Source organism: Octopus sinensis, linkage group LG9 (assembly GCF_006345805.1).
Source record: "Octopus sinensis linkage group LG9, ASM634580v1, whole genome shotgun sequence".
Classification (NCBI taxonomy): Eukaryota; Metazoa; Mollusca; class Cephalopoda; order Octopoda; family Octopodidae; genus Octopus; species Octopus sinensis.
This window is the reverse complement of record NC_043005.1, coordinates 21,293,879-21,316,713: the sequence shown is the minus strand read 5'-3', so window position 1 is coordinate 21,316,713 and position 22,835 is coordinate 21,293,879. Positions and strand designations below refer to the sequence as shown.

The window sequence follows — 22,835 nt, the reverse complement described above, 5'->3', positions numbered from 1 at the left end:
CTTTACCAGGAATCATAAATTTCAGAAAAAAATTGGGAAGAGAATTCCAATAATAAAACACAAAAAATATTTACGGTTAATTCGTTGGTAGTAATTTTTGTTTGCGTTTGGCTTTAATTTCTTGGAGGAAGCTGCATTTTCCATTAATAAGTAACATTTTCCACTTTCTTTAGTTAGTTCAAAGGATAAACAAGTATTGACAGATAAACATTTTCCTATACAGGCTTCCACTGTTACATTTTCCTTGTCCACCAATATTTTGTTGGGTACATCCAGAAATGCATCTTTTATTTTCATAAATTGGTTCTTAGTATCTAGATTCAAAATAAAATTTAGACCAATGAAATATAAGAACAACAACAATAATAGTAATTTCTAATACAGATATGAGCCCATATCTTTAATTTTCAATTAAATTGGCCCCAATGTTTGACTGGCATTGTATTTTAATTGGCCCTGGAAGGGTAGAATTAATATCAGCAGGATTTGAACTTAGAATTGAAAGTGCTCAAAATACCACAACACATTTTATCTGGTGCTCTAATGATTCTGTCAATGCATGACCTTTAAGAACAAGTACAATTATAATTATTGTTGAAGTTACAGATATTAATGATAGTGGTTTCTATCTTAAGCACAAAACCATACATTCTTCAGTGAGGATACTTCAGTACTTGAATACAGCTTGTTTTATCAACCTCAGAAGTACGAAAGGAAAAGTACATCCCATTGAGATTTAAGCTCAGGATGTAAAGGAATGGAATTTAAACCCAGAATGTAAATGTGCCTAGTAATGGCAAGGACTATAAACCATCACTTTAATATTTTACAATGTTATGCTTGAGAAAACTGAAGTAATTTCCCTTTCATCATCATCATTCAGTGAATAAATATAAATATGTTGTAATGTGGACACTCAAAACTTAATGTTAGCAAGCTAAGAAATCATATTTCATCAAAATTACACATTTAATGAAAAAAAACAAACCCCAGTAATTATCTTTACAAGGTTATCATTTCTGAATTTCATGACCAGAATAAGTTCTTAAAATAATGATTTTACAACCCACTGAGGGTTGTAAAATTAATCATAATATCTTATTACTGTACATAGCCACTTTACTATTTGTTTTCCATGCAGGAATTGACCCTGAGTATTTTGCTCTAGTTATTCTTTTAGTATAAACAAAGATTGAGTGGTGTGAGTTAATGATCTGGGTTTCCTTCTCAGTTTCCATCAGTTCACTTTACACAGACTGTAAAGAGAACAATATGAACATCACACAATTTTATTGCTTTCCCTAATTATGTTTGGCCATGTACCTAAACAAAAAAATACATAATTGATTACAATGAAGTGGTATTTATATTTTTTAATAAGTCAGTCATGACAATAACAGTGACATCATGAAATTCTCATACCACCCTCCCTCCTACACTTTTGAGATTAATGTGCTCTATGCCCATTCTGAACTTCTGTCGGTCAATGCAAGTGTTTATTATTGTGATATATATCAACACTGACCAAGTGTTGTTTGCCACCATTGCCATGACTACCTGAAGGGCTAGATGGTAATGTTGAAATAGGCAAAAGAATATGCCAGAGAATAAGCTGTGACATGCGATATTATGTTCAAAATTCAATGTGGATCAGCCAGTGTAGAAGGGTCTTTGTAGGTACCTAGCATGTTAAAAATAGAAACAAAACCTCCCTCAATCACTCCTAACCAACTTTAAAAAGAGTATTTCACATTATCTAATGAAATCCTAAGGATTTCAAAAGATATATTATACTGGATCAAATCTGACATGGGCAATAGAATTGCTTGATGTCCTACTCTTCAATTGAAGCTTAGTGCACTGATATTCTCAGGTTGCACTGGGCAATGATGAAATAAAGAAATAGCAAGATTGTTTCAAATATCTTTTTGTTTGCGTTTGGCTTTAATTTCTTGGAGGAAGCTGCATTTTCCATTAATAAGTAACATTTTCCACTTTCTTTAGTTAGTTCAAAGGATAAACAAGTATTGACAGATAAACAATTTCCTGAAGTCCTTGGCTTTGTAGAACTACTAAAGAGCTACAATGGTACAAAATAAAACATGAAAATGATATCAGACAGGCATGTCTGAGATGTGTGCAATGCAATGAAATCATTTTCCAAGCACTAATTATTGTTCAGTCATTGATGACTTGTGGAGTTATGCAGAACACCTGCTATTGTATGGAGGATGGATCTGACTGTCAGTCAAATCTATCATGATAACTGCCCCACACTTTCCTGTTGCTGGGTGGAGAAAGCAGTGTGCTGTCTAGTAGCTACAGAAAAAGAAGTTGATTATGAGTGAGCCTGAAATGTCTAATGAGAGGGAGTTTTCACTTTGATAAAGACCTCATGTGCATTTTTAAAGTTTGAGATCTGATCAAAACTTATCAAGACTGGTGCTATAAAAAGAAAACTACAACACTAATAAATTTGGCATTTAATCTCCTTCAAAGTAGCTCCATTCTAAAGCTACACACTTTATCAAGCATCATTTCCATCAATGGAAACATTCCTAGAACTCCTTTTTCTGGATATAAAGGATCTGCCACATTACATTCTCTTGAATTTCCTTGATATCTTTAAATCTTGTTGCTATCAAGTGGGATTTGATTCCTGGAAAGAGGAAAAAGTTGCAATGGGCAAGATCTGGGGAATATGGTGGTTGACAAACTGGGGGTGTGGGAAAAGTTGTGATTGGAGAAAAGTTATTGCAACTGAAAGCAGTTTCAGCACAAGCTTGGCAGACACATGTCTTGTAGCCAAATCTTAAGTAAGAATGGACTGAACTGAACTGTAACAAATATTCACATCCTGTGACAATTCACACATGGTAATTCAATGGTTTTTGTGAACAGCTGTACACATATCAGTGATATTTTCCTCAGTTCTGCATTTTGGGTGTCTCTGAGAATGTGTGTCACTGCTGACATTTTGTTGACTATCTTGGAAACGTTTGAACTACTTGTACATTTGAATCTGGTTCATACACTCCTCTCCACACTCTTTCTGCAACTTTGTATAGTTCTCTGTGAAGGTATTACCAAGCTGTACCCAACAATGCTGTATTCTGGAGCACCTTGAGCCTGACAGCAGCTCCAACAGTCTTAATATGTTTTTCAATGCTCTTGGAAACTGCCCCTAATACTCCAATTACCACCAGTATCACCATTACTTTCCTCGTGCCCCATAACTTTCCTATCTCGTCCTGCAGTGGCTGGTATTTATCAATCTTTTCTATTTCTTTACGTTTCACCCTCGAATCGCCTGGTATTGCAACATCTATTATCTTTACTTCTTTTTTATCTTTATGGATGAGCACGATATCTGGTTGTCTCGCCTCTGTGACTTGATTGCACTGCATGTTAAAATCTCAGAGTATTTTGCAATGTTCATTTTCCATTACTCCCTCTGGCTTGTGTTCATAACTTTGTTCGGCTCTCTCAAGGTTTGCTTTACCGTACAGCAGCCAGTGGACATATCTGGCCACACTGTCATGTCTCCTTTTATATTGGTATTGTGTGAGCTTACTGCACTCACTAACAATATGGCTTATACTTTCTCCCTTCTCAGGACACATCCTACTCTGTGGTGAGTCAGGGCTTTTATCAATGTGATATTTGGAGTAGCTTACTCTGAGAGTTTGTTCTTGAACGCTGCACACTAATGCCGCCTCATTGGGCCCTTTTAAGCCTCTTTTCTGCAGCCATTGCCATGTTCTATTCCGGTCAATCTCATCTTTATTCTTCAAGAACTGACTGTGTATTTTCTTGTCTTGCCAAATTTCCTTCATCTGCTCTCTCTGGTCTTTCTTAAATTGTGTTGGATCTACAGCTTCATTCACTTTTAAGTTTCCTTGCATTTTCACTGATTCAATCAGTTCTTTTTTATCCTTGACATACCAAGCCAAGATATTCTCCTCGTCCCTTACACAACCTTCACAACGCACTAATTCCTGTCCTCCTTCCTTCCTCTTTACATACAATCTTGATACATCACTCTTGGGGTGTAGTTCTTTGTTCATTGTCAATAATTTACATGTTCTCTGGTCTATCTCTTGTAATTCATGCTTCTTCCAAGATACTACTCTTGCCCCATATTTCATCAAAGCAAGAGCTCATGTGTTAATTGCTTTAATCTTATAGCGCCCATTTAGCTTCGATTGGAACACAAGCCGAGTTCTCAAATACTCTTTCCAGTACATTTCTTTCATCTAGTGTTTATTCATCTCATCTCTTTCAATAATACCCAGGTACTTATATCCTTCCTCTCCGACTTCCTTTATAGTTTCACCACTTTCCAGTTTGATCCCATGGTTTTTACTGATTTTCCCCTTTTTGAGAATCATTACACCACATTTCTCGATCCCAAATTCCATGCCAATATCTTTGCTAATCATCTGCACAGTTGCTGTCAAACTATCAATTTTTTTCTCAGTCTTAGTGAATAGCTTAAGGTCATCCATAAATCACAGGTTGTTTACTTTCACACTGCCTAGCATGTACCCCATGTACGTCTTTCTTAAAAAGTTCATTAGTGGCAGCATGCAGACAACAAATAGGAATGACGACAGACTGTCCCCTTGAAAGATTCCTCTTTTGATATTTACCTCTCCCAGCTTATCTCCCCATGCCATGAGTACAATTTGCTATATTGTCATTGAGTTTTGTATAAACTTCAGGATATTGTGTGAGACCTTAAGTAGTTTAAGGCATCCAATTATCCACCAGTATGGGACCATGTCATATGCTTTCCTGTAGCCCATTCATTCCATCACCAAATTTTTGTCTCTCTTCTTGCAATCAGCCAGGATAGTCTCATCAATTAGTAATTGATCCATTATTATTATTATTATTATTATTATTATTATTATTATTATTATTATTTTCTTCTTTCAATTTTATTTCCATTTCATACTGAGTACATTCCTGACATCTAGGGTAAAGAAACTCACTGTATACATTGGCAGGCCAATTATTTCCTTTTATCACAAGTTTTGTTGGAGCTTCTGGAGTCTTGCATACATAGCAGGCTTGCTGCATGCAGCATATGGTACCATGCTATCTGTTCTTTTTAACTATCTAATACTTTCCTGATTATTCTGGCCATGCCAAGGAGGCAAACCTTTTGTAACAGTTCTACTGGGCACTCTATTTCAGTTTCCTTAATATTCCTCTTGATGCCTTCTGATACTGTTTCCAAGGATGCAACAATAATTGGCACTATCTTCACCTTCTTCATTTTTAATAGCCAGGCTATTTCATACTTAAGAGGGTTGTCTATATCTATTTTTTCACCTCCGTCTTGAATATTCATGGGCCAAAGAGATATGCAGCATCAACTATATAACACATGCTGTGCACCTTGTTGACCACTACTAGATCTGGTCTGTTATGCTCTAGCACATGGTTTATTTGGATTGGAAAATCCCAAGGGATTTTGCTAGTCTTCAACTCCGCCTCTCTCTGTGGTGTGTGCTCATACCACTATCATTATTATTATTACTATTATTATTATTATTATTACCATCATCATCATTACTATTATTATTAAGGGGTGGATTGGAAGATAGCAAGGGCATCAGAGGTTTGTTGCAGAGTTTTAATAAAGAAGGACTCAGGAAATTATATTGCACAGAGTGAGAAATGTTGGGTTACAAAACAAACGAAAATCTGTCAAGATGAGCTGAGGTATAGCTGTGAAGGTAATAAGTTTACTTAACAATGAGATACTGAATGGAGTTTTGTCTGTGTGGTTAAGAACTTGCTTCACAATGAAGCCGTATCAAATTTGGTGGATGCAAGTTATGCAGCATCCTGCTAGAGAGGACACACTTCAATGCTTCCGGTTGTCTAAGTGAAAGACTTAATCCTTCACCCACTTTAATAACATTATCTGGCCCTTGGGTAGTATTAAGGAAGTCCACTCTGTTGCAAGCACTTGGAAAGGTTTCTGGTCTGAGGATAGCTCCTTCACTCCTTCCTACTAGCCACAAACATTCTGTAAATTTTAATGGAGTCACTGAGAGTTACTCTGACAAACACATTTATCACAAAAATAAAACAAAATTATCCAGACAGAGGCAACAAAAGAGAAGTTATTTACGTTACCATCACAAATAGGAGCTACTGAAGTCCATTTGTTGTCCTTCCCACATATTGACTTTAGTTTTTCATCTCCTGGACAAATATAGGTCACTTCAGATTTATATTTGGTGGTACTGTAGAACTTCGATGCACCAACAACGTCTTTTGGAGTTCCACAGTTAATTTTTGCTAAAACTAGAATTGATTATAAGTATTTATTAGGAGCTGGGTGAGAAAGAGCAGAAATTGATAATGATACAACAGAAGCTTTTGACTGAATCAAATTGAAGTAATATGCACACAGATATAAATACATATATACATACATATATGTATGTAAGTATGTATGTATAAATGTATGTAGATAGATAGATGGATACCAGCATGTATATATGTATGTGTGTTCGTAGCACCTGTCAGTCCATCCATCCATCTGTCTGTCCGTTCCTAATGAGGAAACTATGTTTATCCAAAGAAACTCCAAGCACCACTAACTGTAATTAAAAACCTAGTCTTAAGAAGAATTTCTAAACTATTAGTGGATAGAAATACCTTTACAGGGCTGCTGATAGATAGCTAACTGGATAGATAGATAGATAGATAGATAGATAGATAGATAGATAGATAGATAGATAGATAGATAGATAGATAGATAGATAGATAGATAGATAGATATATATATATATAGATAGATAGATAGATAGATAGATAGATAGATAGATAGATAGATAGATAGATAGATAGATAGATAGATAGATAGATAGATAGGTGGTTGGATGGCTAGAAAGGATGGATGCCCATCCATCCATCTGTCTATCTATCTAGCTATCTGTTAGCAGCCCTGTGAAAGTCTTTCTATCCACTAATAGCTTAGAAATTCTTCTACTTATAAATGTGATTAGGTTTTTAATTACAAGTAGAAGTGCTTGGAGTTTCTATAGATAAACATAGTTTCCTCATTAGGTTTCCATAAGAGTAGTGTTTGCCCATCTTCAAGTCTAGGATTATGTCCAGGAGGTCAGCATTTGTTAAATCAATGGGGAATGTTATAGGTATGCTGAATTCTTTGAAAATCTTTATTAGAGCCTTCCTAAACACTCCAATGGCATATCCATTCATACAACTTGAATTGCTCGATCATTGTCCTTATACACACTGAGCTATAGAAGGTACACACTTCCTTAGTGCATTCATCTGGAGACACTTAACAATCAGAAGAATTTCCCCAACAACAAATGGAGTCTCTTTTCAGTGACCTTCCCTGCTCAGCTTGAATCTTCATTACCAGTTCTGCCTCAGTGAGAAACTATACATACTCCACCAATCCATTGCATTTATCAACAGGCAGTGTGGTAATGAACTTCAAACAATTGGCACTGACAATTCAGTTATGCTATCCTAGACCAGGCTATCCCATATACATAGACAGAGTTTCTGCCACCTGTGTGGACTAAAGTCCTACCTATAATGGTTTCTCAGTCTCAATTTTAAGCTAACAATATCAAATCTTCATTAGTAATATTCTGTGAAAACCTATCTGGTCATGGGAAAATATTACCTGACATGAAAACAGCTGAGGGTTACTGACAGAAAGGGCATTCAGCTTCTGAAAATCCAATGTCTCATGCATATGAGCATGGAAAAGTGAACTTTAAAACAATGACAATAGTACAATGAAGTTGATGTAAATCTGAGTGTATTATGAAAATCTTGTAACCACAATGGAAATGTTTAAACAATTTGTCAATTAGTTTTGCTTTTTTTATCAGCTTATGTGGGTACATACATGTATGCATGCTATATACATACATATATTGAAAGTAATTGAGTATATGTCTCGTCATAGAGTCTATGACCAGACATAGACTCAATTACTTTTAATACATTACTGCTCAATGCTTTAGAGTGTGCTTCTTTTTCGTATATATATATATATATATACTAGCAGTATTGCCCAGCTCGTGCGTTCTATGCACACGCGAATTAAGCTAAACTTGGATGAAGTTCAATCAAAATTAAATTATTTTGGTTTTAAAATCAAGCATTTAATGCCTTCTTTTTTGCGCTTATGTGTTCCATTTCCTCAATAGGAAGTACGTAGAAGCGTTTCATAAATTTTTGTTGATCAAATAATTGCATTGTTGAATTATTCTTTTAGATCAGTATTTCTCAACGGGGATTTCAGAGGAGAGTTTCAGGGAGTCGCTGGTGATGTATTGTGATGATCAAAAGTCCGGCCTGCTAAAATTTGGTTAAAGTGATTCAAACTGCAGACTCAATGCAAAATGGTCACATTTAATTCAAAGCGTTAAAAATGTTATGAAAACAATTGGTATGTGTTCACAAAGTCCAAATGATTAATACGAAAAAACCCTCCAGGCTACATCCCGAAAATTCATTTCTTTGCTGAATTTCTACAATGTTTATGGCGATTCATTTTTATATCTTGATTTTTTATTTTTCATGCAATTTACGCATGCTTGCACACGTGGTGAACACAGTTCACATCAAACAGCTGACTGAGTAAAGTTCACTATTCAATGTATGGGATAAGGCCTAAACAACACATTATCGATTTTTGTACTTGCGAGATGAATTTGTTTGCCCAAACTTTAAGTGACCCATTTTTGGTGGTTCTACGATTTGTTGGCTAGGAGAAGATGTGCCGGGAAGTTAAACACACAGACACACACACAGATACACACAAGTTGAGTTTTATATATATAGATATATATATAAAAATATTGTTGTATTTAGGAATGGTCATTTTGGTAGTTTAGCCAATAAAAACACACGCACTATATATTTGGTGTTACTTTGCTTCAGCGTTATTTATTTTTTACATTAATCTTAATCTTATTTTGGCCAGAGTTCTTTCGTCACACTCCTGTGACCGCATCAGTGGTCCTTTGCTTTCTTCTTTCTTATTTGTGTGTCTCTCTTTATTAACCGTCAGCCATTTTGTATTTCTATTGTATGTGTCTTCATTTGCACATGCGTATATCTCTATGTGTGTCTATGTTTAGTTAGTGTGTGTGTGTGGGGGGAAGTGCCTGTAATATTTGTATCTCCTGTTTATATACGTTCGTGTAATTTGTTTTTGTTTATTTTTATTTTATTCATGTGTTTACACATACTTATTATTATTATTATCATTATTATTATTATTATTATTATTATTATTATTATCATTATCATTATTATTATCGTTATCATCATTATTATTATTATTATGTATGTATGTATAACAATAATGATAGTAATAATAATAATAAAAACAAAAATAAAGATAAAATTTTTTTTAAATATAATAAAAAAATGTATATAGTTATTTACTTCCATTTGTTTATTCATCTGTGTATTTTATTTTATTATGCTTTCTGTTTTGTTTATATTGTAACCAGTTTATGGGGATCCTCTTCTGTCATATGTTGTGGTGTGTGCTAGTGTTCCATTCCAGTTTCCTATTCAGGCTAAGTTTATCTTCTATTATGTGTGTAGCTTCCGTAATTTGTCTGATTGTTGCATCTGTTCTATGTGTGGACAAGATTTTAACTTCTATGTTGTTGATTGAGCCCCTGTGTTCCTGCTCGGCATGTTGATACAGAACCGATGAGCTCTTTTCTTCCTTATAAATGTCATGTAAGGGTCCTTGAATGCTTTCATCAGAGATATCTGAAACACTTTCTGAATGTTGGCTGAACCTTAAAAATTCCAGACACACATGTTCTGAGGACAGCTTATATCTTGAGTATTGAGACAATGGTGCACAAGCACCAGTTATGTTGGACTAGACACATTATTAGAATGAAGGAGAGCAGGATCTCTAAACACTTGTTATGTGAGGAACATGTTAGTGGAAAGAAACCCTGCCAGAAATGAAGGCTGCAATTTAAGGACTGTGCTAAGTCCTCATTAAAGGCCTGTGATATACAGGAGACTGACTGGGAGAGCAATGCCTGTCATCACCACAGATGGAGGATGCAGGTTAAGGAAGGAGTTGATACCTTTGAGAGAGCATGTATTCTGCATGAAAAATTTAAGCGTGCTGCTTGAAAGTGCACTGCTAGTGTAGTGAATGGAGAAAGCTTGGTTTGCAATGTTTGCAGTCATGTATGCTTGTCAAGAGCATGGCTCATTAGCCACCAATGGAGCCACAAATGCAAAATATAAGTTAGTCCTAGAGCGTACAATGTTCCTAAAGGTCCTTGGTCACGAGTAGATGGCCATCATATACATATATATATATATTGACACACACACACACATGTATGTAAATGCAAAGACACACAAAAAGACACATGTAAATGCATGCACAATAAATAAAATGAAAACTCCCTACTGACCTGGGTTAATGATGTAAGTATCCCAACCCTTTTTGTTTAGTTTCACGTTATGAGTCAAGTGAGATGCATTATTTCCATGACAGGTCTTTGCCATTTCATTATACTTATAAGAGCTACATCCTGGAGTCTGAAGGCAAGCTCCTTTACACTCCTTCAAGCTCAGATTTTTCAGTGGTTCAAAAACATCCTGCACATCTAAGATAGCATTTTTAAATGTAAAAATGTCCTCATCAGCTAGAAAGAAAGAAGGGAAACAAGAAATACATTTTATACTAAAATACACATTAAATATTATATAGTATCTATGTAGTACAAAAAATTGATCCACAAAATGGCAGCTTAGTCAGAATTCATGTGAGTGTAGAAAATCTTGAGACTCATTTGAAACAGAAAAACTACTAAAGACAGTTCATAAAGAACAGGTGATGAAGTGTGTAATAGAAGAAAAGGATAAGAATAAAATACAAAGAGAGCACATCAGACAGATCAAAGAGAAACCTCTGCATGGCCAATTCTGGAGAGCCACTGAAGATGTATGTGAAACAAAATCCTGGGCTTGGTTAAGAAAGGGTCAATAAAAAAGAAACAGAGAGCTTAATTGTAACAGCCTAAGATCAAACAATAAAAACAACCAACTTGAGAAAAAATATATATGGAGAGCATGTTTCAGAAAAATGTAGAGCCTGTGGAACTTGGAATGAGACAGTGGCACACATTGTGGTAGAATGTCTCAAGTTGGCACAGGAAAAATATAACAAATGGAGGCACGACCGAATTGTAAAAATTATACACTGGAAACTGTACCAGAAATAGGGATTTGAAACTGGAAATACATGGTACAATCATCGAGTTAAAAGAGTACTGGAGTCAGAGAAATGTAAGATTTTGTGGGCTTTTCCTATTCAAATGGACAAGAAATTAGAAAATAATAGACCAGACATAACGATTATAAATAAGGAAAAACGAAGTTGCTTACTTATCGAACTATCATGCCCATTTGATTCCAGGATCATACAGAAAGAGGAAGAAAAACAAAAGAAGTACAATCCCTTAAAACTTGAAATAGAAAGAAATTGGGGCATGCGAACAATAAAGGTTGTGTCCCTAATAATTGGTGCATTGGGAACAGTAAGTAAAGATATAAATGGCTGAATGAGATTGAAATAGAATGCCTGATAGAGCTCCTACAGAAAATTTGTCTGTTAAGGACAGCAAAGATTATCAGTAAAGTTCTAAGCACTTCAAAGACTGCTGAAAACTTGTGGACACTTAATTTACAGGTAGTAGTAACTAGCTATCCACATAATTTGTATCAGGAATATGACTAAACCTGGACGAAACCAAAACAACAACAACAGCAGGTGCAGCAGCAGCAGCAACAACAACAACAGCAACAACGACAACAACAACAACAATAACAACAATCTTTAAGCTTTATTATCTACAATTTTCTGTGAAAATTTTACCCTCCTTTTCTTTCCTTTCTCCTTGAGTATTCAAAAATGGGAACAACCTTTTTATTGCAAAAACACTACAGTCTTCCCTGATCAGACATACAAACGAACATCTCGAGAAAATCTAAAAGTTTTAATATCTACAATTTTGTGTGAAAATTTCATCTTTCTTTTCTCCTTGACTACCCAAATATGTAAACATGCCTTTTATTGCAACAACACAATTAAATGCATGATGAAAAAAAAAATTAAAGAGGTAAGCACCTGCCAATATATACAAACTGCACAATTACAAAAACTGTAAACCACAGCCAAACAGAAAAGATAAATTTTGAATGAAAATAATTCAGAAATTTAGTATATATATATATATAATTATAATTATTTTTTCCATCAGTAAATAGAACAAGGAGAATTGGTTCTTTCCAAGGCCAAGATCAGTGCTCTCATTTATTGCTAGTAGTAGTAAACACATTTGACCTCTGCTGACCCCAAGGGTGTAAGGCCTCTTTGATTCCTTATGGCACAGGAATGCCTATTGCTGATCTCTTCACCATCTGCCAAATCTATTTACTGACCTGCAGAATTCACTAAGCTGTTTCTCTTGCTCCTGCCATTCCCTTAAACCCTCACATATTTATGATTATCTCAAATACAAGACAAAAGTTGAAACTAAACAACATTTAATAATACCTTTTAATAATAAATGGAAATAATAATAATAATAATAATAATAATAATAATAATAATAATAATAATAATAATACATCTAGTGATGGTGTCACAACAAAAACATGGGTAATAGAGCAACCTGATAATTGCTACCTCATATGTGTGACAATGAAAAAAATAAAATATTGTGAATAACAGTGGTAATGAAACTGAAGCCCTTGATGGTGACAGTATTGCACCCGGTAGGCAAAGAGATACTGGTCTGACTCCAGCCTGTCATTATCCAGTAAGGGACCAGCACACATGGTGTAGATGGAACAAATGAGTCAGGGCTGTGGTCATGGAGTGTTACTACCTGAGCAACACTGTAGAGGAAAATGATGTTCATCTTAGGGTATGATCAAGGGAGAAAAAGAGGATTGTTTCAACTCATGGAACAGAGATTATGTGATCAAGCTAGAGCAATAAGAAAAAATCGTTAGTTCACAGAAGTAGAGCTCGAAGCTATCAAAAGATGGGTATTGGAAAACAGCAGCAGAAATGACGAAAATACAATTCCTACTGATAAAAGCAATCTCATAGCAGAAAACAGAGGTGAAATCTCTAATAAACCACAGGAATGGAACAGTGATAGCTTGCTCGATGAGAAACATACAGATGGTTTGGAAGAAGACAATAAAAATGATGGTAACAGTAACATTTAATTTGATAATAAGCAAGCCAAAATCAACACCAAACTGGATGCTGGAAGGACAAAGTACTCTAATACCAAAAAACAAAAATACTATAAACCAAAAATTCAAAGGAAAATAACATGCCTACCAACAACCTGTAAATCCCCCACATGAATGATCTAAAACTAGCTTGTAACACACCAGGAAAATAACGTTTTACCAGAAGAGCAAAAGGATGCTGGAAAGGGATGTATGGTTGTAAAGAGTGGCTTCTAGTGAATCAAACCATTACAGGGGAATGTAAAAAGAGAAAAATAAACCTAAACATGACTTGGGTGATTACCAGAGGGCATTCAACAGTGTTTCACACTCACAGATTCTTGAGTCTCTCCACACAAATAAATTAGATCCAATACTACTAAAATGTATCAGCTATGCAATGGCAAACTGGAAAACCAGCATAACACTGGAAAATGAATCACATGTCATTAAATCCTGCCCTATACCCATAAGAAAATGAATTTTCCAAGGAGATTTGTTGTCCCTGTTGTTTTTCTGCCTTGCTCGAAACCTACTAAGAAACTTGTTAAATGAAACCACCAAGGGTTATAGATGCTATGGACAAATAATAAATCATCTCCTATATATTGATGGCTTAAAAGGTTTCACTAAGAATACCATGGAACAGAAAAATCTTCTAAAAATTGTCCACAGTTTCAGCAAGAACATAAGGGTGAACATGGAATTGGACATGTTAAAGTGACATAAAGAAGAGGCAAATTAATCAACACTGAAAACACTGCACTCAAAATAGACACAAAAATCAGAGAATTAGATCACAATTGCCCATACAAATATCTAGAAATAGACAAAATAGCGAAAATACAACACACAAAATTGAAAGAGAAAATTAGGAGAGAAAATTACTGAAGAGTTAGACTAATATCAAATACTGAACTTTGCTAAAAAATAAGATAACAGGGATAAACACACTACCTATTCTTGTCATAGATTATAGCTTCAACATAATAAACTGGAAGATTAATGAAATGAGAAACTTAGATGCAAAGAAGAACAGGAACCTATTAACATAATACCAAATTTACTGCCCCAAAACCGAGACAGAATATATCTACCCTGCTCAGAAAGAAGGTCATGGCCTGACACAGAAGGAGAACTACTATAAAATAACAACAGTTGGACTAGAAAAATACTTAGAAACAGAAAGTGGAAGACTACTTCTATGTAATAAAGCAACACATACAAAAAAAAAAGAAAGAAACACTTCTTTATACACAAGGAAGTGACAAAATATGAAACAGAAACAAACTACACTGATACTCTGATCTCAGAAGACAACACAACAGAAATGGTCAAAGAGACAAAAAACAGCATAAAAACAAAACTACAAAACACAGTAAAGAAGAAATGGAGGGAAAAATCACTCTATGGCCAATACCTTGCAAGGTTTGACAGAGAAGTGAGCCTAGGTAAAAGCCAACAAACAAGACTTTGGATTAAAAACAGAAATGGAAGGACTGATTGTTGCTGTACAAAACCAATCTCTGACCACAAAAAAACTATAAAAACAAAATAGTGAAAACAGGCCTGAACATCAAATACGGACAGTGCAACCTGAACAATGAGACAATTGACCACATCATCTCTAGCTGTCCAGTCCTTGCCAAATTTGAACAGATATACAGGCATGACAGAGTAAGTAATTATATCCACTGGTCAATATGCCAACGCTACACGAAAAATGGTATAAACATGTGTCAAACAATGTACATGACAAAGAAATCAAAGATAACCAGCCAGATATAATAATTAATGATTGGAAAAGAAAACAAACACCAGCTTACTGATAAACACTGCAGTCCCTTCTGACCAAAAAGAAGTGGAGATATTGTCAAAGTACAAAGATCTTGAAACACTCAAGATGTGGGGCATAAAGGTGAAAACAATACCAGTAATAAGTGGTGCGTAGGATATGACGAAAATGTGTATGAACAAAAATATAGAAGCTATACCAGACCCTCAACATTACACACTCCAAAAAATATCTCTGCTGGGAGAAGCCCACATCTTATGTAAAACATTATCAATTCAATAGTATGACCTGAATAAACAATCCAGAAACACAAGATTCATTCTACACAGTAAATATCCAATAAAATAAACAACCACTGCAACATGTACTCTATAAGTCGGATACCCAAGAGAAGGACACAACTCACATTATACACACAACACACAATACAAACACTAATACAACAAAAGACTAAAGCCAAACCACATGACAAAACAAATAGATGCAATACAATACTTGGAAGAGTTTGTTCTTCTCCAACAGCAGAAAGAAAACAAGACTACACAATGCAGCACACACCTCAGCAACACTGAGGTGTAGCAAATAATGCAGTGGAAATTTGCCTGAAACTATCCAATGTTGAATAATAATAATTATGATGATGATGGTGGTGGTGGTGATAGTTTCTACAATAGCCACTAGGCCTGAAATTTTGGATAAGGGGTTGTTCATATTACTTGAAATAGGCAATTATCTTTGTATAAACCTGAGCCATGAATGTGTCTGAAATTCTTGATTGTACACTGAATACAAATTGTAGTGAGGTTGGCAATTTTGGCCCATTAGAGTTGTCTCATAGATATACAAAGAAATGACTCTCATTTATTTTTGACAAGAAAGATTCATCATGATAGAAATGGCATGCAGGCATTCATGAGTATTCAACCATTGAAGTCACTAAATCTAATGTTTGCCCTGAGCACAGCATATCAAGAAGAAAGGGTCTTGGTAGCAAAGACAAAACCCTTGTGATCAATTCCAGTGAATTTGCTGGCTGTTTTCTATTTGATACTATGGAAATATTCCTATTTTCTCGAATTCTAGTAGCATGGAAAAAGGAACTCTTTTTATGTGGGTATAATGGCTGGTTACAGGAAAGGCATCCATCCATAATAACCATACCAAAATATAGGAGATACATGACTAAATAAATTAGCATTACTTTATTCTGTTATTTTACATGTCAGATTATAGAGGAATGCAACAAAGGTGAAATACTGTGCAAAAGACATGCTACCTTGCTTATGTCTTCTGTCTTATTACACTCCAAGTTCAAACTCCGTCAGGAAAAAAAACTGTCTTTCATCCTTCTGGTGCAGATACTATATAATACTAATCATGAATTGTGGTAAGTGGTATGAATTACCACTCCCCTTAGAACTGCTATGTATGTGTCAAAATTTGGCATCATTTCTTCATCTTCTTCTTCTACCACCACCACTACTGATGCTACTACTGTTACTCCTGTTGCTGCTCAGTATTTATAATTCTTAATACTGTTTTTTTTTTAGAATGTCTCTATGCCTTTCATTATAGGTAAACCTGTCAATGTCTTTACAGAAATGGTTGTCTACATACTATGGATTACAAATGGAATAACAAATTCCAAGAAAAAAAAAAGAAAAGAAAATTCCAATAATAAAGAACAAAAAATAATTACGTTTTACTTGTTGATAGTAGTTTCTGCTATTGTCTGCTTTTATTTCCTTAGAGGTAGCTGCACTTTCCTTTGATAAGTAACATTGCTCAGTTTTTTTCATTATTTCAAATGATATACAAGTTTCATCAGACACACATTTTTCTGCACAGGCTTCTGCTGTTACTCTTTCCTTTTTCCACAATATTTTCCCAGATATATCTAGAGCTGCACTTACTATTTTCACAAAATGGTTCTCAGCAACTGGAATTAAAATAAAATTTACACCAATGAAAACAACGGCAACAATAAAAGAAATAATTTCTAACAGAGACAAAAGAACAAAAATTTGAGGTCTGAATTGGTCAATTAAATTGGTCTCTACACTTGATTGGTTTTCCACTTTGTTGGCTCAGGAAGAGCAATGTTAATATTAGCAAGATTTGAAATCAGATATTAAAGAGCCAGAGCAAATAGCACAAGACATTTTTAAAGTTTCATTTATAAAGATGAGGATGGAGAGGAAGATACTCTCCACAAGGAAAATGTTCTAAATGGTGTGAGGGGGGCAAAAATAGTGAAAGTTGTTGGGTCCCAGGGTGCATAAACCTGTACATCAAAGAACAATAATTTGATAGGACTCTTGTCCTTGGAATACAGAGCAATGATGGAGTTCTTCAAATGTCCTAAATAGAGATCCCTCAACAGTCAAAAAATTGCCTGATCATTCTCATCTTTGCTTTAAATTAATAAATGTATACTAGTTACAGCTTTGGAAGAAATGCTTCACAAGTCTAACTAATGAAAACTTTTCCTGTTAATCTTGTGGGGGGTCAATAACTCAAACTAACAGTCAAATAATGGAATATGAGGTGGTATCAAAAGGTTCCCAGATTAGTTATGTTTAATAAAAAATAAATAATTTACCTAAGTTTTAACATCATCTACTTATAAATAGTCACCTTGTGCAGTAATACCTCAGTCCCAGCATTCCTCTCACTCTTGGAATCTCACCTGGAAGTCATTTTCTGTAAGCAGGTAGAAGATCTTCTGTGATTCACTCTTGATCTTGACAACAGTGTTAAAATAGTGACTTTTGAGCTTCATTTTCATCTTGAGGAAGAGGTGGAAGTCTGCAAGTGCTAAATTTGGAGAATAGGGTGGGTGTGGAAGCAGTACCATGTTATTTTTGGCAAGAAACTCATGATTGAGAAGAGTTTGGTGAAGAATCCAATTCTTCATACTATACAAATCCGGTTGCTTTTGCTGAATGTCCTCCCTCAAACATTTCAAAACATCGTGGTAGGACCCTCAATTGACAATCTGCCCTTGGGGGATGAATTCTTGATGCACAATACCACATTTCCGAGGGTGACACTCGTGACAGATCATCTAGGATCATTCATTGTCTTCTAGGAACATTCTTCCATTTTTGAAGCACACATGCCCCTCAAAACATTGAGTATGACCTATTGCCTCATCGCTGTAGGCCTTCCAAAGCATGCTCAATGTCTCTATAACATACATTCCAAGTTTAACGCAAAATTTCACGTTGGCTCTTTGTTCCTGTCCATGACAAAATCGCAGGCCTTTCAAACATGTGATCACAAAAACACAAATTTCACAACTTGCACAGTAACCACAGTAAATCTCACAGCGAGAGATATTCAATGACAGTACTTTGGTGTAAAGATTGTTTGCCAATATAATATGGCAGTCCTGATTTAGGATAAGTGTTGCTGTAATTTAGCTCCAGGAGACATCGTCTCCATTTGGCTATATGACATGATCTGTGTCCTTATATTTTCAAACAAGGGAATCGATTCCCTTGTTCGAAAATATAAGGACAACTTGTACTTGTGGATGAAATTTAATGGATGGAAACCGTCTGGAAAGAACATGCTCTAATTGCTTCCTGTTTTTAGTGGAAAACTTAATGCATCAACTAAATTTGATATCATTACCTTGCCTTTGAATAGATTTAATGAAATCTACTCTGTTGCAAGCATTTGCAAAGTTTTCTGGTCTGAGGTTATGTAAATTCTTCTCTCCCTCCAACCAACCACAAAGACCATGAAAACTGACATGGGTATAGCCAGTCTTTCACTGATAAAGAAACTTAACACAAAAATAAAACAAAATTATCTAGACAGAGGAAAAAGTGAGAACCTTTTACCTTTACAAGAAGTCATTACTGGAAGCCATCTATTGCCTTCTTTACATATAGCTTTTAATTTATGTCCTCCTGGACAAGAATAAGTCACTTCAGAATGAAAGGTAGTGGTGTTGTAAGATTTTGATGCTCTAGCAATGTCTTTTGGCTGTCCACAGTCAGTTTCTGTGTAAACTAGAAGTGATAAGAGAAATTGATATCAATTTTGAGAATATGTTAGAAAGAGAGGGAGAATGAGGAGATAGTGATAAATTTAGCATAAAAGATATTGAGTGAACAAACTGAAGACATTTTCACACCTGCGTGCATGTGCACACACACATACTATCTTGTGTGTATAGTTAGATGAATGACTGCTACTCTTGAATTTAAAGCATCACATAAATGATGAACATCCCATCTACTTAGATTATAATTGATTAGTTACTGCTTTAACTTGTGGTGTTACTGTTTGTGATACACACAACAAATGTTGAAGGAATTATGAAGTGCACAAATTTGTATCATCTGTTCTCATATGTTTCACTGTTGTGGTTGCAATTTGATGCTTAACTATAATGGATTATAAGTAAAAACCTTTATTGCATTATGTTATGGAGATCAGACGTCTGAGGTTGTGAGGATGAGGAGACTTTTTCTATGTGTGTTACGAGAAAAGTAGATAGCGAACAAATGGAAGACAAAACTAGAAAGAGAAAATGTCAAGGAAAAGGGAGAAAGGACAAGACTATACTGAAAGAAGAATACAAGCATAAACTAAAGTGAATAACAATAAAAGGGATAAAAATGTAGAAATACATAATTTTAAAAAAATAAGTCAAAATAAATTAAGTAAATCTTATATATATATATATATATATATATATATATATATATATATATGTATTATGTATGTATGTATATATATGAAGAGAAGCAAAGTGAAAGTGAAAGGGGAAGGGGGTTGTACAAAAAATGTTAAAACCTTTTTTTCATAAAAAGATGTTACCTGTACACATCTTTTAGAAGGCTGTGGTTAAAAAAATGTGAAAAATCCCCATCAAAATGGAATAGTTCCAACTTATTTGGTGTTCCTGATCCAAAACTGTTTTTTGAAACTCCTCTCTCCATGCCCTCTCTTCCCCACACATTTCTTCATAATCATAATCTATGTTAACTTGAAAGGTATTTGTATAAAATTTCATTAAAAGAAATCCATTTTCTTGAAAGTTATGAGGGGAAAACAGTCGGGTCATGTGAATTTTCCAAAACTCCTCTCCCTAACCTCTAGGAAAAATTCTTTCCCATAAATCCCTACATACTCTGAACCCACAGCATCTGTGCAGTATTTGTTGAAACTTTCGTTAAAAAAAATTTCATGTAGTGGCTAACGATCTATCGTCGCCATGATAGATCATTAGCCACTACACACATTTTTTTCTCTCCTTGTTTTTTTCTGTATCCCTTTCTGTAGAAGAGTGTAGGCCCAAAATGTAAAAGACTTTTTCTATTCCTGAGCGTTATACTAATACATCTGTTTGTTTTGTACACCACCTGTCTTTGTCTTTTGTTTTTTTCGTAAACTCTCCCTATTTCTTCTATAGTAAGACACCTATCTCTATCTCTCTATTATACCTTTAACTCTAAGCTGACATGAAGTCATCTACTTTGTTTCCACTTCTCTCCAAGGAGAGATGTCTTAGTCTCACAATTTACTTGGTGACCCCACTGCAGTCGGTGCTACATAAAAAGCGCCAATGCTGGTATCACATTAAAAAGCACTCTATAAAGTGGTTGACATTAGGGAAGGCATCAAGCAGTAGAAACCAGGCCAAAGCAGACAATGAAACCTAGTGCAGCTCTCCAGGTTGTCTATCTCCTGTGAAAATGGCCAACTCATGCCAGCATGGAAGACTGACCTTAAATGATGATGATCACACACACACAGATGTAATATGCATATATATATATATATATATATATATATAAACATAGCAATGCAAGCAATAAATTAGATGGAAACACTCTACTGACCTGGATTAATAATGTATACATCCCAACTTCCATTGGGTTTAAGTTTATCAGTCAACTGAGTCACATTACTCAGCTCACATAACTTCTCCTCCTCATTGTATTGATAAGAATTACATTCTAGATATTGATAGCAAGCTTCATTACACTTCTTTAAGTTCACATTCTTAAACCGTTTCAAAATATCCTGCTTTGCCATGCTAACTTTTTTCAACACGATAGGCTTATCATTAGCTGCAAAAAAAAAAATAACCAGTTTATTTTTAACTCATCCATCCACCCAAACACAAATATACCCAGATGCTCCATACGATAATTATTGTAAGGCATCTAGTGCATAATTTTGAAAATGGACAAAACAGATAATTGATGTACAAATGATACCCTAGTCATGATTCATGTGAGTTATATAACATCATCAGAATTAATTGAAAACTTGTCCCAATATTTTGGCTGAAGACAATACATCTATACATCTCCTCTCTCATGGTGTGCATTTATATGGTTAGTATGACCTTAAACAGGTGGTCAACCAAAATATCAAGCATTATTATGGCCATTCAATGTTAAACAAACACTACCAATAGAGGTATATATAAATGAATTATCTACAGCTGAAACATTCAGGTGAGCTTTTGTGTATGTGTCATGATGTACAGCAATTCAAATCAATTCTGAGAAGTGTCTGTTATGCTGAAAAATAATTTTGTGGCTGGGTTATGTTTGTATAAAACAATTATAAAACAATGCACCAGATATCAATTGCTGGTACTTTTACATATTTATCTATAAAGAAATAATAATAATAACAATAATGCATAATCAGCTTTTGAAGAATAAAAGGAATAGAACATGGCAATGGCTGCAGAAAGGAGGCTTAAAAGGGCCCAATGAGGCATTAGTGTGCAGCACTCAGAAACAAGATCTCAGAACAAACTACTCCAAATATAACATTAATAAAAGCATTGACTCACTACAGTGTAGGATGTACCCTGAGAAAGGAGAAAGTATAAGCCACATTGTTAGTGAGTGCTGTAAGCTTGCACAATGTGAATATAAAAGGAGACATGACAATGTGGCCAGATATGTCCACTGGCTGCTGTGCAATAAAGCAAACCTTGAGAGAGCTGAACAAAGTTATGAACACAAGCCAGAGTGAGTAATGGGAAATGAACATTACAAAATACTCAGGGATTTTAACAAGCAGTGCGATCAAGTCTCCAATTTCCTGTGTGAATTGCGTTTTTAAGAATGTGTATGTGTTTTATGTTGTTTGAATGATTTGTATGTGTGCAGGTAGGAAGATTGTGGTTGTGACAAAATCGTCTGGTGTAATGTTTTTGTGTGTCATTATGTACTTCATTAATCCATTGTTTTTTGTGCTTATTGCCATGCAGTTTGTAATGTTAGTCTCTTTAATTTGTGTTTGTTGTTGCTGTGATGGTGGTTGTGGTTGTTGATACAGTGACTGTTTTGGGTGTATTTGTTTTTGTTTTGATATTTTTTTCTGCTTTTTGTGTGGATGAGGATTGTTGTTATTTGTCTATATGTTTGGTTTTTTTTCTGTCTCTTTTTCTTTTTTCAGTTTTCAACTTCCACTCCTCATCATGGTCTGACTCCACCTGTGATGTCCACCTGCTCCACATCAGGAAGTGGAATATCTTCGGGTGTTGAAAAGTGTTTGGGGAAACTTGGCATCGGTATTGTTGTTGATGTTGCCACAGCTGAATCTGCTGATGATGATGGTGCTGCTGTTGCTGGAGTTCTGGTAGCCATTGTTTGTGTAGGGAGGAGAGGTGCCTGTCTCTCTTTTTCCTTTAGTCTAGGGCAGAAGACTTTTAACTGGTTAGTTGAAAAGCAAATGTGGC

General features: G+C 35.0%; 1 protein-coding gene across 1 annotated transcript in view; it reads right to left on the bottom strand.

Moving 5' to 3' along the window:
- Nucleotides 1-215: 215 nt before the first annotated feature.
- The window catches only part of LOC118764741, a 45,413-nt gene continuing 22,793 nt past the window's right edge, over nucleotides 216-22,835 (bottom strand). Inside the window, exons 8-14 of the mRNA XM_036505707.1 lie at nucleotides 20,971-21,201; nucleotides 18,961-19,131; nucleotides 16,809-17,108; nucleotides 10,476-10,709; nucleotides 6,154-6,324; nucleotides 271-314; nucleotides 216-230 (exon numbers count right to left, since the gene is read on the bottom strand). Coding sequence (XP_036361600.1) covers nucleotides 216-230; nucleotides 271-314; nucleotides 6,154-6,324; nucleotides 10,476-10,709; nucleotides 16,809-17,108; nucleotides 18,961-19,131; nucleotides 20,971-21,201 — 1,166 coding nt within the window. The remainder of the gene's footprint in view (nucleotides 231-270; nucleotides 315-6,153; nucleotides 6,325-10,475; nucleotides 10,710-16,808; nucleotides 17,109-18,960; nucleotides 19,132-20,970; nucleotides 21,202-22,835) is intronic.